The 14435-nt window shown below is 39.6% G+C and overlaps 1 protein-coding gene across 8 annotated transcripts in view; it reads left to right on the top strand.

Moving 5' to 3' along the window:
- DYRK1A (dual specificity tyrosine phosphorylation regulated kinase 1A) overlaps positions 1–14435 on the top strand; it is a 146623-nt gene that overhangs the window by 89636 nt on the left and 42552 nt on the right. Inside the window, exon 1 of one of the 8 annotated variants that reach the window (XM_081234250.1) lies at positions 2065–2242. The exons of 5 other annotated variants lie outside the window; for them this stretch is intronic. In XM_081234250.1, the coding sequence (XP_081090376.1) occupies positions 2119–2242 (124 nt within the window). In that variant the 5' untranslated portion in view covers positions 2065–2118. Of the gene's footprint in view, positions 1–2064; positions 2243–3094; positions 3192–14435 lie in introns of those variants that run through there. 2 more of the 8 variants (XM_081234251.1, XM_081234252.1) reach the window with 2 other exon arrangements.

Here is a 14435-nt window from a genome sequence, read left to right as displayed (position 1 = left end):
CTGCCCTGCGGCCCGGTTCCTAACAGGCTGCGGACCGATAATGGTCCGTGGCCTGGCGGTTAGGGACCCCTGGTTTAAAACATTGTCTTTGACTTTCATAATAGTCTTGAGGTTCAAGCACTGTTATTAACCCATTCTGCGGATGGAAAGGGAGGCAGAGATTGAATTATCCAGTCACTCAGTAGCTAGGTAGTAAGTGGCAAAATTGAATCCAGACACTCCAGAGTGTGTGTTTCTATAGTTGAAAACACAGCTGGAGTGGTGTCACTCCTGGCACCCTTTCTCTGGCACCCTCTTACCTATTTTACAAAATCCAAATCTCTTTTCCTGGCAGAAGGACTCTTTGGTCCAGCCTGCCTTTCTATCTGTAACCTACTCCTCTGTCTGTGTTCTCCAGCCAAACTTGAAGTGACATTTGAACCGCTGTCTGGAAGAGAAGTGGGAGTTGGTCAGGCAAAGTAGCGGAGTAAGGAGGGAGCGGAGGGTGTGCCTGGGAGAGCTGGGGCCTGGAGCCTGAGGGGGGGCTGCACAGGCTGAGGCTGCAGGTGAGGGTCGGTCTGGACTGTGGCCCACTTCCAGGTCTTGTCTTTTTCCACAGGACGTTTTCGTGAGCTCTTCACAAGATTCATGGAGACTGAGAACTGGCTTTTTTAGGAAGGTACTTTTGTAGAGCTTGATGTGTGAAGTTTATCTGTTTTTCCTAGATTCCTTTAAAAATTCCCCTCTCTTCTGGCCACAGCCATCCATTTGGATGCATCCGTGGTGCATTTATTTTCACTTGAATTCAAGCAGGTTGTACCTGGGAAGGGACATTCTCAAGCAGGGTGCTCTTCCTCTTTTCCCCGCTCGTTCAGTTTACCTTCACTCCTTTGCAAGGGAGGACCTAGCAGTCTCGTCTTGTAGGAGGTGTTTCTCGTGTCTCTTGAGCACTTCCCCACTCTTTCTATCTTTGAGGCGTCCCCTGGTGAGGAGAGTGGACTCTGCAGAGCCTGGGTTGTGTTACCACTGACCAGCCATGAGCGCGGGGCCACCACATTTAGGGCCCCTGTGCAGCTGCTGGACTTCAGTTTCTTTCTATGTAAAGTGTAGCAGATGCTGTAATGATGCCACCTAATTCTTGGAGCTTTCGTGGATATGAGGCATACTGGAACAAAAGTTGGCATGGAAGAAGAGTTTAATGAATGTTGTTACTATTTTTTACTTTTATTACTTTTTCTTTAGTTGTGAAAAACTATTGACAGAGCATTCTGGTAAAGGGTCATACAAACCTGCTCTATTCTTACTGTTACTACTGAGGGTATTCTCTTTGGTTTGGAAAAATGTGCTTGTTTCAGAGGTAAATAATGAAATCTCATTGTTATTTACCTGTCGACTTACTTTTTGACTTCTAGTGAGTTTGAAAGTTTCCCCATATGCTTATTATTGGTTTGTGGGAATTGCATCTTTTGCCTTTTTTCGGGGGTGGGGGCAGATTTTAGTGTTTTTAATTGTATCGTTAGAGAGCTTTATATATTTAAGGGTATTGTATAACACTTTGGACAGTAACATTTTCCAGACTGTTTTCATTTGGCATGGAACTCAGATGCAAATTTTAAACACTTTTGCACAGTCGATATGGAAGAGGGAAAACTAATGATGAGCTCTAAAATGATGTATTTATTTGCTACATAAATATACTTTTAATGAAGCGTTCCTTTTAAAAATATTATTACATTTTATAACCTCTGTGAACAGTTAACAGTTTGCTCAGTGCTTAACTTTTAAAGTGTCTCTGGTCAGATAAATATCTTGCCTTTGGGGCATTTTGTAATGGAAAATCCCTGTAAATATACAGTGTTCTAATTGGAATCACAAAGCCAAATGATTGCCTCATTGGATAATTTTAAGTATTATGCTGCAATTCAATATAGGTACCCAACTAAGTACTTAACTAGATTTAAAAATATCTTGTATGTTTAACAGCTGTCTAGCTAGAACGAAAAAAGAGTGAGGAGAGGAGTTATGTGTATGGTTCTCCTCTTTTCTGCCTGGGATCAGAGAGGGAGAGAGTTTTAAAAGTGTTTTTTTCTTTCTCAGCTGCTGTTGCTGTGCCTGCTTTGGGAGAAGGCAGAGGCAAAGATGAGGGAACGTATGGGGCAGCTTTCTTTCCAAAGACACTTTATGTGCCCGAAACTTAGTAGCATCTCCAGACACTTGTTAAGGTGGCATGGTTGTGGCATAGCTGAAGTGATGGCAGCCTGGGGTAGGTGACATTTCCGCCTGTGTTGTATTCCTAGCGGCCTCTCTCTGTGTTCTGATTCTTCTTCCTGGAGGGGAAGGCAGCTAAGCAGGCAGTGTTCAGCTTTTTAATAGCTTCATAACACTTCAGCTTTTAGATGTGTTGTAATATGTGGTTTCTCTTCCTTTTGTACTTCCAGGTTTCTGGAAGGCAACTGTAGTGTGTATGGGCCCTAGCAAAGTCATGGTCAAGAGATCTGAAGAAAAATCCTGGAATGGGGTGGGGGAGGGAGCATCTTTGGGTAATTCAGGTTTTATATGTATGAACATATTCATACATTATGTGTGTGTATATGTATATACATGTATATACTTTATGTGTGTGTAGATATATGTATATATAAAACATTTAAAGTTTTTTTTAGATAAATAGTATTTTACTATGTTTTTGTGTAGGTTTTTTTAAAAAGGAAATAAATTAGAATCTAACCACCATTTATTAAAATGTGTCATTTAAGCTCTAAACAGAGACTTTTGAGCACAACCTTTCCTTTCCTCTGGCAATGATCTGTGTAACATTTCAAATCCATGGCATTTTACAAAGGAAGGAATACTTTGCGTTTACGTGACTGGACAAGATGATGAGCCATGTCATTTCATGTATGAGGAAACTGACTTATTTGTTACCATGCTGCATTTATGCGGGTGTTACAGCAAGCGAGAGGAAGTCTTAAATCCTAGTTCAGTGTATTTCTATGTAGCAAGCTTGAACTTTCTTGGTTTAGTTCTCATTTTACCTGTTTTGTAAATGAATATGCTAAATTTGCCTGTTACAGAGGAATCTGAATCTGAGATACGGAAAGCAGAGCTTCACAAAGGTGGTTATGAGCAGCTTGAGATCTACAGTTATCCCATCTGGATGGTTCCAGTGCTTTCCCTTAACTGTCCCACAGATGACTCTGACCTGAGAGGAGGTGAATGAAAACCCCATCTTCTGACTGAAAATAGGAAGTGGCGTTCATTGAATGCACATGTCACGTTACTGCTGGTTAGGCTGACTTTAACTGTTTCATGTGTTGTCAACTACCGCTAACCCTGTCTCAGGTGATTGTATTTGCTAAACCATAAATAAGGATATGTCATCTGACAAGTACTAGTATGAGGGACAGCTGTCTGATAGCCTTGAGCTACATGATCACTGTCGTCCCTTCAAGTTGAAAAGGCACGCTAGACTCTCAGATCTGGCTTACCGTCTAACTGAATGATGATAGTTCCTTAGCTTGCTTGAAAGAATTGTTTCTTGACTTTAACCAGTATAGTTTGTCAGTTTGAATGACTTACATCATTTTTGTAATACTTTCGGTATCTTTATTTATTTATGAAAGTTAAACTTACTGGAGGCCAGATGACTGCAGTGAACATGTGACTCCTTCAGTTAAACAAGCGTTGAGCATTTATACAAGCATTCTAGTCAGGACCCCAGTTATTTGCTCATTTTCTTGGGTGTTAAGCCGGATGCCTGATAGAGCAGCCAGCACTGTCCTGGGTAGATCTTCTAGATTCTTGGCAATACGTTTATTCTCACAGTGGTAGTAGATTGTTTCCTTTGTTTAGAATCTTGGTCTCCTTTAGCCCGATTAGTTACCTGTTGAATAAATCATGTTATTCTCATACTGTGGCTAGAAAGAAATGTATGTAAATTAGGTCCTATATTTATAGGTGACACTGTTTTTGTAACTGAGACACTGATATTGCCGGAAAAGGCTGCTGCAGCAGCTGTTGTCTCATTGCTCTTCCCTCGTGCTGAGAGCTGGATTTTGCTCGTTCAAAAGGCATCTTTTTTCTGCCCCTCTGCAGGGCTGTCCGGTGAAACAGCATCTAAAATTAAACTATCGGAAACAAGTTTGCTTTTTGTTTCCCCAAAGGACTGGAGTAGGGTGGGGTGGATGGGTTTGAGGCTATATAACTTGGAAACAGTTATGAGCCAACAAGGATCATGCAGCTACCATCGTGAAGATAAACCATTTTTTTAATTGTATTTCCTTCAAACTTAATTTGCCTCAAAAGCATGTTTGTGAGCATTTTGTTCAAGTGGCCATTAATTTGGTTGCTGTGTTAAGTATGTTGCTTTCTTTAGCATGTAATTTTTCCAGTAAAATTTTAGTTTTAAGTTTTAGAAAAGTTTTGTTGAAGTCATTTACAATCAGTTACCAGTTAATCATACCTAAAAGTCAGCAGCTTGTATGTTTAATTTATTGTAACATAATAATCTTTTGTGTTGGCATTTCTAAATCTTCTCCTAATGGCAGATTCATATTTATAAATTTGTGAATGTCTGTGCTCTTTCTATACTGCACAGTGAGTTGGTTAGGCAGCAGTTACTTACAGCATGTCTACTGCATGTTGAGCACTGTTCTAAGTCCTAGGGATTCAGTAGTGAACAAAGCTGGAGGAGGGCAGGGGGGAGTGTACGTTTCAGTAACATTATTGCACTGGGAGGTGGACTGGCTTCTCATCCACATCAGTCACTAAGTAGCTACCAGGCCAAGGTAGAAAATCACTGATCTTCATTTTCTTCAAGTGGTTGGAATTGATCTCTTGAAAGGTTTAATCTCGCTTCTAAAATTTCTCTCCAGACATTGTGTATATTTACTTGTCTTTTGTTTCAGCCCTACCCCCATTCCTAAAAATTGAGGGCTCAAAGGCTGCTTGACACCTGTTTCCTACTAAAGGGGGAAATTTTTTATTTAGATGGGCTTATTACTGATTAAACATTTTAATTTAATGGACAGTATAAGAAAAAAGGGATTTCTTTTTTTCCACTTGGAATTTTTTCATAGCTGCTGATAACCCATAAAATAACCAGGTAGTATTATCTGTTTTATTTATTTTTTTCTATTTAAACATATTTTATAATTTTAGACTATTGGGAGAAATATAAATTTACCCATATTACGTGTTATATATACTATGTACAGTATAATAATTACAGAGTCCGGCAGCTGTATCTTGAGTGATTATTTTAATCCTTTTTGTGTTCCAGATGCTATTATTGAAAATAAGTGCTTGACATTTTACTTCAGCTATAAGAATTTGGTTTGCCTTTAGTAACTGAAAGGGTAAAGGACCATTTACTGTCTTACTTAGGGCTAAGTAAGATTTTCTGTGATCTAGTTGAGGATAATCCGTCCATCTGTCCATCCATCCAGTCTTTCTCAGTGGTTGCTTGAGGGCTTACCACATGCATCCTTAAGTTATAGTGTCTTGTACTCTAGGCACGTGGGCTTCAGTAGTTGTGGCACGCGAGCTCAGTAGTTGTGGCTCGCGGGCTCTAGAGCGCAGGCTCAGTAGTTGTGGTGTACCGGCTTGGTTGCTCTGTGGCATGTGGGATCTTCCTGGACCAGGGCTCGAACCCATGTCCCCTGCATTGGCAGGCGGATTCTTAACCACTGCGCCACCAGGGAAGGCCTGTTTCTTTGTTTTTAAATTTGCTGATTTTTTTTTCTCTTCCCCAGTGTCTAGTCTCCTATTAGGTCCATTTAGTGAATTTTTCACTTCAATTATTTTTCATTTCTAGAATTTCTTTTTGGTTCCTATTTATATTTTCCATTTATCTGTTAAGATTTGCTGTTTGTTCTTTTATTTTGTCCATAATTTCCTTTATATTTTAAAAGATTTCTAATCTAATTTTTGTCTGCTAATTTCATTATTTCTATCCTTTCTGGGTCTGTTAATAGGTATTTTCTTCTTGAATACAGAGCTCATTTTCCTGCTTCTTTGTGTGCCTAGTGATTTTTGATTGGATATGGGCGTTAAGAATGCTAGGCTGTTGAGCATCTGGGTTTTGTTGCCCTCCTTTTAAGAAGTGTTGACTTTTGTCCTGGTGGGCTGTTAGTTTACTTGTTGATCATCTTGATCCTTTGAGGTTTGTTTCAGTCTCTGTTACGACAAGTGGAAGGCTGCCTTTTATAGGGCCAGTATAGCTTACCTCCTAAAGTGTGGATTTTCTGGGGTCTCTGTTGAATGTCTGTGGTGTTTGTCGGGGTTTCTCCACCCTAAGTGATTAGAACACTTACTGTCTCCCAGTCCGGGGCAAGTTCTAGTAGTTGTTCAGCCTTCAGCTCCCTGCGTGTTGCTCTTTGCAGCTTAGTATTTGGCCACACAGTCAAGGGCATCCCCAGCTATAGATTAATGGAGCTCCTTCTCTGCATAACTCCCTTATTTCTACTGCCTGCCCCACAGGTTCCAGCCAACTCAGTAGCCTTGAACTCTCATCTCTGTCTCCTCAGTTCAGTAAGACCACTGTGTTCTGTTTGGGCCCCCCTCCCTGCACTCTACTCTGGAAATTGTCTCCAGATAGAAAGCCAAGGTGATTGTGGGGCTTACCAAGTTTGTTTCCCTTTTCTCCGTGATCACTAGGCACACAAAGAAGTTGTTCTGTGCGACCTGTTGTCCAGTGTCTGAAAACAGTCATTTCATCTGTTTTGACCGGTTTCGTAGTGGTTTGTTGTGAGTGAGGTGTTTCGGTACCAGGTGCTCTAAAATGGTCAGAAGTGGAAGTCTGATATTACAGACTTTAAAGAGAAATGTTTGTATCCCTATCCCATTGTTATTCTTAACAATTTAATGCACAGATTTACTTAACATCTCATATTGATAAACCCGAGCATTTGTTTAGGTCTTATATGAGCAATTTCATTCTGTTTGTAGACAATTGAATATGCTGTTTTGGCTTTTAGGTTAAAGTGTGTGTGTGTGTGTACACGTACACATGCATTCTGTGGTGATATGTATTGGCCACTAACTAGAGGGTAAGAAGAAATCAATTCATTTGTTCTTAAAATTAGATAATTTATAGAATCATAACATAGTTTCACCTTAATGTATATTTATTTAACACCTGTGGAGGCAGGCACTGTCATATGTGCTTGGGATATAAAGGTGAGTAAGAGAAATTGACTGTCAGCAGTAGATGTAGCCTGTGCTGTGATTAGATTGTTCTTTATTTCTGGCTCACGAGCCCCCATTTTATCTATTTATTTATTTATTTTACATATATTTTTGGCTGTGTTGGGTCTTTGTTGCTGCGCGCGGGCTTTCTCTAGTTGCAGCAAGCGGGGGCTACTCTTCGTTGCGGTGCGTGGGCTTCTCGTCGTGGTGGCTTCTCGTTGCGGAGTACGGGCTGTAGGCGTGCGGGCTTCAGTAGTTGCGGCACGCGGGCTCTAGAGTGCAGGTTCAGTAGTTGTGGCGCACGGGCTTAGCCGCTCTGCGGCACGTGGGATCTTCCCGGACCAGGGCTCGAACCCATGTCCCCTGCATTGGCAGGCGGATTCTTAACCACTGTGCCACCAGGGAAACCCTGAGCCCCCGTATTAAAAATACTTCTTTCATCCTTACCCCCTTCAGCTTTCTCCCTCCCTTTTTGAACCATTTCTTCATGTTCTAAATATTCCTGATGAATTCAGTTCATTCTTTCACTGAACAAATATTTATTGAATGCAGGCCACGTCCCAGGCACTGTTCTTAGTACTAATGATATCTTACTTGCGGACTTCCATGCAGTTACCCTCTTAATGTGTATTTTTCTTGCCAGCCATCATTAAAAGTGCAACTGGCTACTCCTTTAACGTTTTTCTTCTCTTTTGTTATGGGTATATCTTGTTGTTAGGGACCTTGCAGGTTTCTTCCCACTTAAGCTTGGTTGCCTTTCTGTCATTTCTTAGGGGATTCTGTCTCAGAAACTTGGCCTCGTAAAAGTTTCTGCATTTGAATGTCTTAGTTTTAATTAACTTGAATTATTTTCATTTACTTTTGTTCTTTAATATTGTTCTGTCTCTTTAAAATCTAATGTGGATTAATAGCTGTCACAAGGATGGTCTCCTATCAGTATATTAATAAAAAAAAATTCAAGTTAGCTACAAGTGGCGCTACATGTGGGTCTTAAATCAGAGATAAATGATTGTTACTTTCACTCCGGGTCTTCTCCCAGGCTTTTCTGTTTGGTGTTTCCTCTGTGTCTACTTCTGCCTCTGTCTTGCCGTCTCTCAGTCTCTGAGATCTGTTCATGGAATGTTTCTCTCTAGAATCAGTGCTAATCTCTAGTAGTGTTACGGTCTCTAGTTGTTAAAGTTTCTTTTTAGAACGTAGTGAGGAAGCTGCTTCATTTTTAAAAATTTATTTATTTATTTATGGCTGTGTTGGGTCTTCGTTTCTGTGCGAGGGCTTTCTCTAGTTGTGGCAAGCGGGGGCCACTCTTCATCACGGTGCGCGGGCCTCTCAACTGTCGTGGCCTCTCTTGTTGCGGAGCACAGGCTCCAGACACGCAGGCTCAGTAGTAGTGGCTCACGGGCCCAGTTGCTCCGCGGCATGTGGGATCTTCCCAGACCAGGGCTTGAACCTGTGTCCCCTGCATTGGCGGGCAGATTCTCAACCACTGCACCACCAAGGAAGCCGTCTGCTTCATTTTTTAATAAACTATTTACCAACATTTTTATGAACTTTTAAAATTTATGAAGATATGCTTATGGTTAAAAAGATCCATAGAGTTCAGAAGGATATAAAAAATGAAGACAGGACCTTACATGCATACTTTTCTCCAACTTGCCTTTTATACTATTTGGCAGCAATTTAAAATATTACATTGGAGTTGAACTCCAAGAAATGATTTTGAAGCAGAAACTAACACACCCTTGTAAAGCAATTATACTCCAATAAAGATGTTTAAAAAAAAAGATAATTCTGAATTAAGTTTTATAAGTTTATCATTAAATTAAAATATCTGCTATTGCAACATGTATTTATGATACATTCTTGGGCTAAAATATTATTTTTAATTTAGTTGAATAAGGGTTATATATAATATGGCAGAACAGGTTAAACCATATGAAATTGCTGTTTTGTAGGCCAAAGGAGGTCTAATATCAGCAATTTCATATAGTTCAGCCTAATTCTTTATCATCATCTCTGTTATAGGATGAACTGAGTCTATTTCCTCATTAACATTTAGATTTAAAAAGGAAGATGGGGGCTTCCCTGGTGGCACAGTGGTTGAGAGTCCGCCTGCCGATACAGGGGACACGGGTTCGTGCCCCGGTCCGGGAAGATCCCACATGCCGTGGAGCGGCTGGGCCCGTGAGCCATGGCCGCTGAGCCTGCGCGTCCGGAGCCTGTGCTCCGCAACGGGAGAGGCCACAACAGCGAGAGGCCTGCGTACCGCAAAAAAAAAAAAAAAAAAAAAAGGAAGATGGAAACTTCAGAAAGAATAAAAACCATGGTGATTTGCTTAATTATAAAATGAGGCTGACAAGAACTTCCCATATTAGTTTGTCTTCTTGGAGTCTTATTATAGGAGAGGAATGAATGAGTGAATACCTTAAATACTTTCTGGCATTGTGGGAGGAAACTAAACTTGAGTCGCTTTCTGGATTTCACACGCAGCAGTTGAGCTAAGAAAGGAGACAGTGAGCATGTGGCAGACACCACCTATATACCAGGCCTTAGTGCTAGAAGCTTAATCTTTCTTTCACTTCGCTAAGTAGCTGGTAATGTTACTAAGTAGTTATAATAGATTTTATAGTAAACAGATGAACAGATGGTGTAGTAAATAGCTTTAAAAAAAATCCCACAGGGACTTCCCTGGTGGCCCAGTGGTTAAGAATCTGCCTGCCAATGCAGGGGACACAGGTTCGAGCCCTGGTCCTGGAAGATCCTACAGGCCACGGAGCATCTAAGCCCCTGCGCCACAACTACTGAACCTCTGTGTCTGGACTACTGAAGCCCACGCGCTTAGAGCCCGTTCTCCGCAACAAGAGAAGCCACCGCAATGAGAAGCCCGTTCACCGCAACAAAGAGTAGCCCCCGCTCGCCGCAACTAGAGAAAGCCCACGCTCAGCAGCGAAGACCCAATGCAGCCAAAAAAAAAATCACACAAGTGAAAAACATAGTTACTTCTTGTTGACCCACATTTAGATTACCTACAGCAAATTTTAAAGGAAAATCAGATTCTTTGTCACCCACCATACCACTCTTAGGACGGGAATGTGTTTTAGTCTTTAAAAAAAAAACAACCCACAAACCCCAAAATGTGGGGGGAGAAGCCTTATGGTGTATTGTGTAGTCAGAAAACAGCCTGTTTTTGGACTCTCTGCTACTTGCATTAGTTGGAAGGTAGCTTTCTTAAAATGAGCAGTTAAATTTTTTTAGATGTTATTCAAAGCAGCATTGGCATCATCTGGTGGCTTATTAGACTCTCAAGCCCTACTCTAGATCTACTGAGTCAGTCTGCAGTTTTAACAAGATTCAAAGGCGATTTGTAAGCACGTTAAAGTTTGAGACTCACTGTTATAGATCGTGGATGGCATTGTCACCCCCACAAAACAATGCCTTTGTTACCCCTCAGTGAGTGCTTGTTGAATTTAGTGCATGTAATTGACTAGATCTAGATTCAGAAAATGAAACAAGTATTATAGGAGGATAGTTGTAACAGTAATAATCAAGCAGCAGCTATCCAGTTCATTGTATTTCTTTCATGGCTGTCTGGATATCAAAAAGTTATTGATCTGTCACCCAAAATGTATTCTTGAGTCTGATTCTACTCATGCTGGATGATTAGTCACTGTCTTGTGATCGTGTGTTTGTGGTGTGTGTGTGTGTGTACATATGCAAGTCAACAATAGTATACAAATTAAAGGAGTAATTAGATCTTGGTGAGTCAAGGATCTATAATCCACATTGTAATGTATAAGATAACTTAAAAAAAATAATCTGCGTGCAAGGAGGGCATATAAAGTTTAATCCAGCAGAAGGTAAGAAAGGAACATAAAACAGTTGGAATAAGTATAGAAAGGTTATTAGTGTTCATACATGAATTAAACCCAACTGCATACTGTTTAACAAGAAACAAACCTAAAATATAAGGAAACAAAGGTTGAAAGTAAAAGGATGAACAAAAGACATACCACGCAAAGATTAAGAGGTAGGCTTGGTGTAGTCATGCTAATGTCAGACAAGGTGAAAAGCATTATTGGAAACAAACAGGGGCAGTTTATAATGATAAAAGGTCTTATTCATCAGGAAGGTATAAAAACTTTCAATTTATGTAATGCAGTACATGACCTAAATGGGAGATTTTAAGTATGGCTAACTGGCTAACTGGTGGAATAAGATAAGTACAGAAATAGAAAATACAAGTAAAAGAGGAATACTTAATAAAATTAATAAACCTTTGATTAGACTGATCACAAAGAAGAAAAGAGAAGGACTTTTTAACCAATCTTGGGTGAAGGGGCTGTCACTACAGTTATATCTACACTGATTGAAAGAGAGGATATCATGAAGAAGTTGATAACGATGCATTTGAAATTTAGACGAAGTAAACATAGTATTGGAAACATATAGCCTACCAAAATAGACACACCAGAAAATGTAAAATCTGAAGAGTCATATTTAAGAAATTTAATTGGAAAACCTACCCACAAAGAAAGCTGCACGTCCAGATGATGTCACCAGTGAATTTACTACAAAAGGATAATCATGACCAAATTGTATTCCAGGAATGCCGCAGTTGATTTAACATTCATAAACCAATCAGTGTATTTCACCACATTAACCAAGTAAATAAGAAAATGCATGTCATTTCAGTGGAGTTCAGAAAAAGCATTTAATAAAATTCAGCATCAGTTCACGAGAAAAAGGTTTTAGCACACTGGGGCTAGAAGGGAGCTTCGTTAACCTGATAGTGGCTATCAGCTAAATACCTAGAGCAGCCACAATAACTGGAAAAATACAGAAACTTTCCTTCTGAGATTGGGTGTAAGACAGCAGAGCCTGTACCTCCTCCTCTAATCACCACTGTACTGAAGGTGGCAGCAAGTAGAATAAGGCAAAGTGAAGAATAAAGATTGGGAAGGGGGAAAAAGAAGACTGTTCAAGTGCCCGGTTGTGCTAGTAGCTACTTACTAAACAGTGCAGATAAATCCATCATTGCAGAACTTTCTGTTGGACAGCGCTGTTCCAGACAGTGCAGTTTCAACCAAAATCCCAGCATGTGTTTATTTGTCTTGGTAAATTTGATGAGCTAATTCTAAAACATAGACACAGAGAGGGCTAAGAATAGCCAAAACATTCTTGTAGAAGAAAAAAATTCTTTACTACATATTACAACTTCTGAAGCTATTATAATTTAGACAATGTTTGGTTCTTACACAAAGGTGTAAGAAATCTAGGTAAGTCTTTATCCAGCATAACAGAATAAAGAATCCAAAAACAGATCCAAGTATGTATGAGTATGTGATTTTTGATAAAGTTGACATTACAGGGCATTGGGGAAAGTTTCCTTTTAATAATTGGTTCTGGGTTAATTGGATGTCCATTTTGGGGGGAAATGAAACTTGATTGCTATCGAAAACACACAGAAATCAGATCCAAGAGCACTGCTCATCTTTAGATGTGAATGGTAAAACCCAACTTCCGGAAGATAACATAGAATTTCTTCATGACTTTGGTATAAAGGAAAGATTTCTTAAACAGACACCAAAGGTACTAATTTTAAACCCAAAGTTGGTAACATTAAGAGATTGTGTTCGTCAAAAAATACCATTAAGGGACTTGCTTGGTGGCGCAGTGGTTAAGAATCCATCTGCCAATGCAGAGGACATGGGTTTGAGCCCTGATCCGGGAAGATCCCACATGCTGCAGAGCAACTAAGCCCACGAGCCACAACTACTGAGCCTGTGAGCCACAACTGCTGAAGCCTGTGCTCTGCAACAAGAGGAGCCACTGCAATGAGAAGTCCACGCACCGCAATGAAGGGTAGCCCCCGCTTGCTGCAACTAGAGAAAGCCCGTGCACAGCAACAAAGACCCAACACAGCCAAAAAATAAATAAAATAAATTAGTTAATTTAAGAAATACCATTAAGAGAGTGACAGTGTAAACCATCTATAACCAATAAGGGGCTTATATCCAAAATATGTTAAAAAATCTAATTTTTTTAGGCTTTAGATATTTGTAAGAAAAAGACTCTCGAGAGAAAAATTGAAATACAATCTGAATGGGCATTTCACCTAAGTGGATACCCAAGTGGCTGATAAATAAAAAGATGCTCATAGTCACAAGGAAAATACACATTAAAATCACAGTGGAGTACACACCTACTGCAGTGGCTGAAATTAGAAATACTGATGGTTCCAAGTGTCAGTGAAGGAATGGAGCACAGGGAATTTTCATAAACTACTAGGGGAAAAATAGATTGATTAAACAAACTGGAAAAACCCACAGAACAGCATCTCTGTATATACCGAAAATCACTTAAGAATCTTCCTAGTGGCAGTATGCGTAATAGCTCTGAACTGGAAATAATCCCATGTCAATCAAAAGTTGGGTGGATAAAGTAATGATAATGAACAAGCTACAGTTCATAAGCCTGACATTAAGCAAACAAACTCATTTATATGAAGTTAAAACTAATCTGTTTTTGGAGGTCAAGATACTAGTAACTTTTTTAGGTATTGATTGGGAGGGGCCACAGAGTGGTGGTGGGGGTTTCTGGAATGAGGGCAAGTTTTATTTTTCTTGTCCCACAGGTTCAATTGATGATAATTATTTAAGCTCTATACTAATGACTTTTTTCTGTATATTGTAACAAGTAAGTTTAAACACAATATGTAATAATGACACTGATGATAGAAACAGAAGCTCATATTTTTTAAAAAGTGCATGTTATGTACCAGGTTCTATTCTGCATGTCAACTTGTGGTATCTCGTTTAAACTTTATAACAATCCTAAAGGAACAGGGTTAGTGTAATAACACCTCTGCTATAGGTAGGGAAACTAGGACCCAGAATGGTTAAGTCGTTTGCCATTCAGAGCCTTAGTCTTTTCACTGTTTACTGTTTATTTATAAGAGTTATTTATAGATCAAGGACCCCAGTTCTTTTCATATACATTTATATTCCTTCCCAGTCTTTTGTGTTTTTAACATGCAGATTTAACACACACACACACACACACATACACACACCCAGTTATTTGACAGTTAGGTTTCCAGTTTTTTGCTGTTGTAAACAATACCAAAATAAACATTCTTCCCTTACTATTTTTGTGCACATCATCTATTATTTCCTTAGGATAAATTTTTTTTTCACTGAACAAAGTCGCTCTGTGGAATTGGATTAACTGAATGTATTTTTAAATTATGAATAATGAAATGTTTAGAGAAG

The sequence above is a fragment of the Mesoplodon bidens genome (assembly GCF_964165515.1).
Source record: "Mesoplodon bidens genome assembly, chromosome: 5".
Lineage (NCBI taxonomy): Eukaryota > Metazoa > Chordata > Mammalia > Artiodactyla > Ziphiidae > Mesoplodon > Mesoplodon bidens.
Note: the sequence above shows the minus strand (reverse complement) of the source record. Positions and strands in the feature narration are given on the sequence as shown.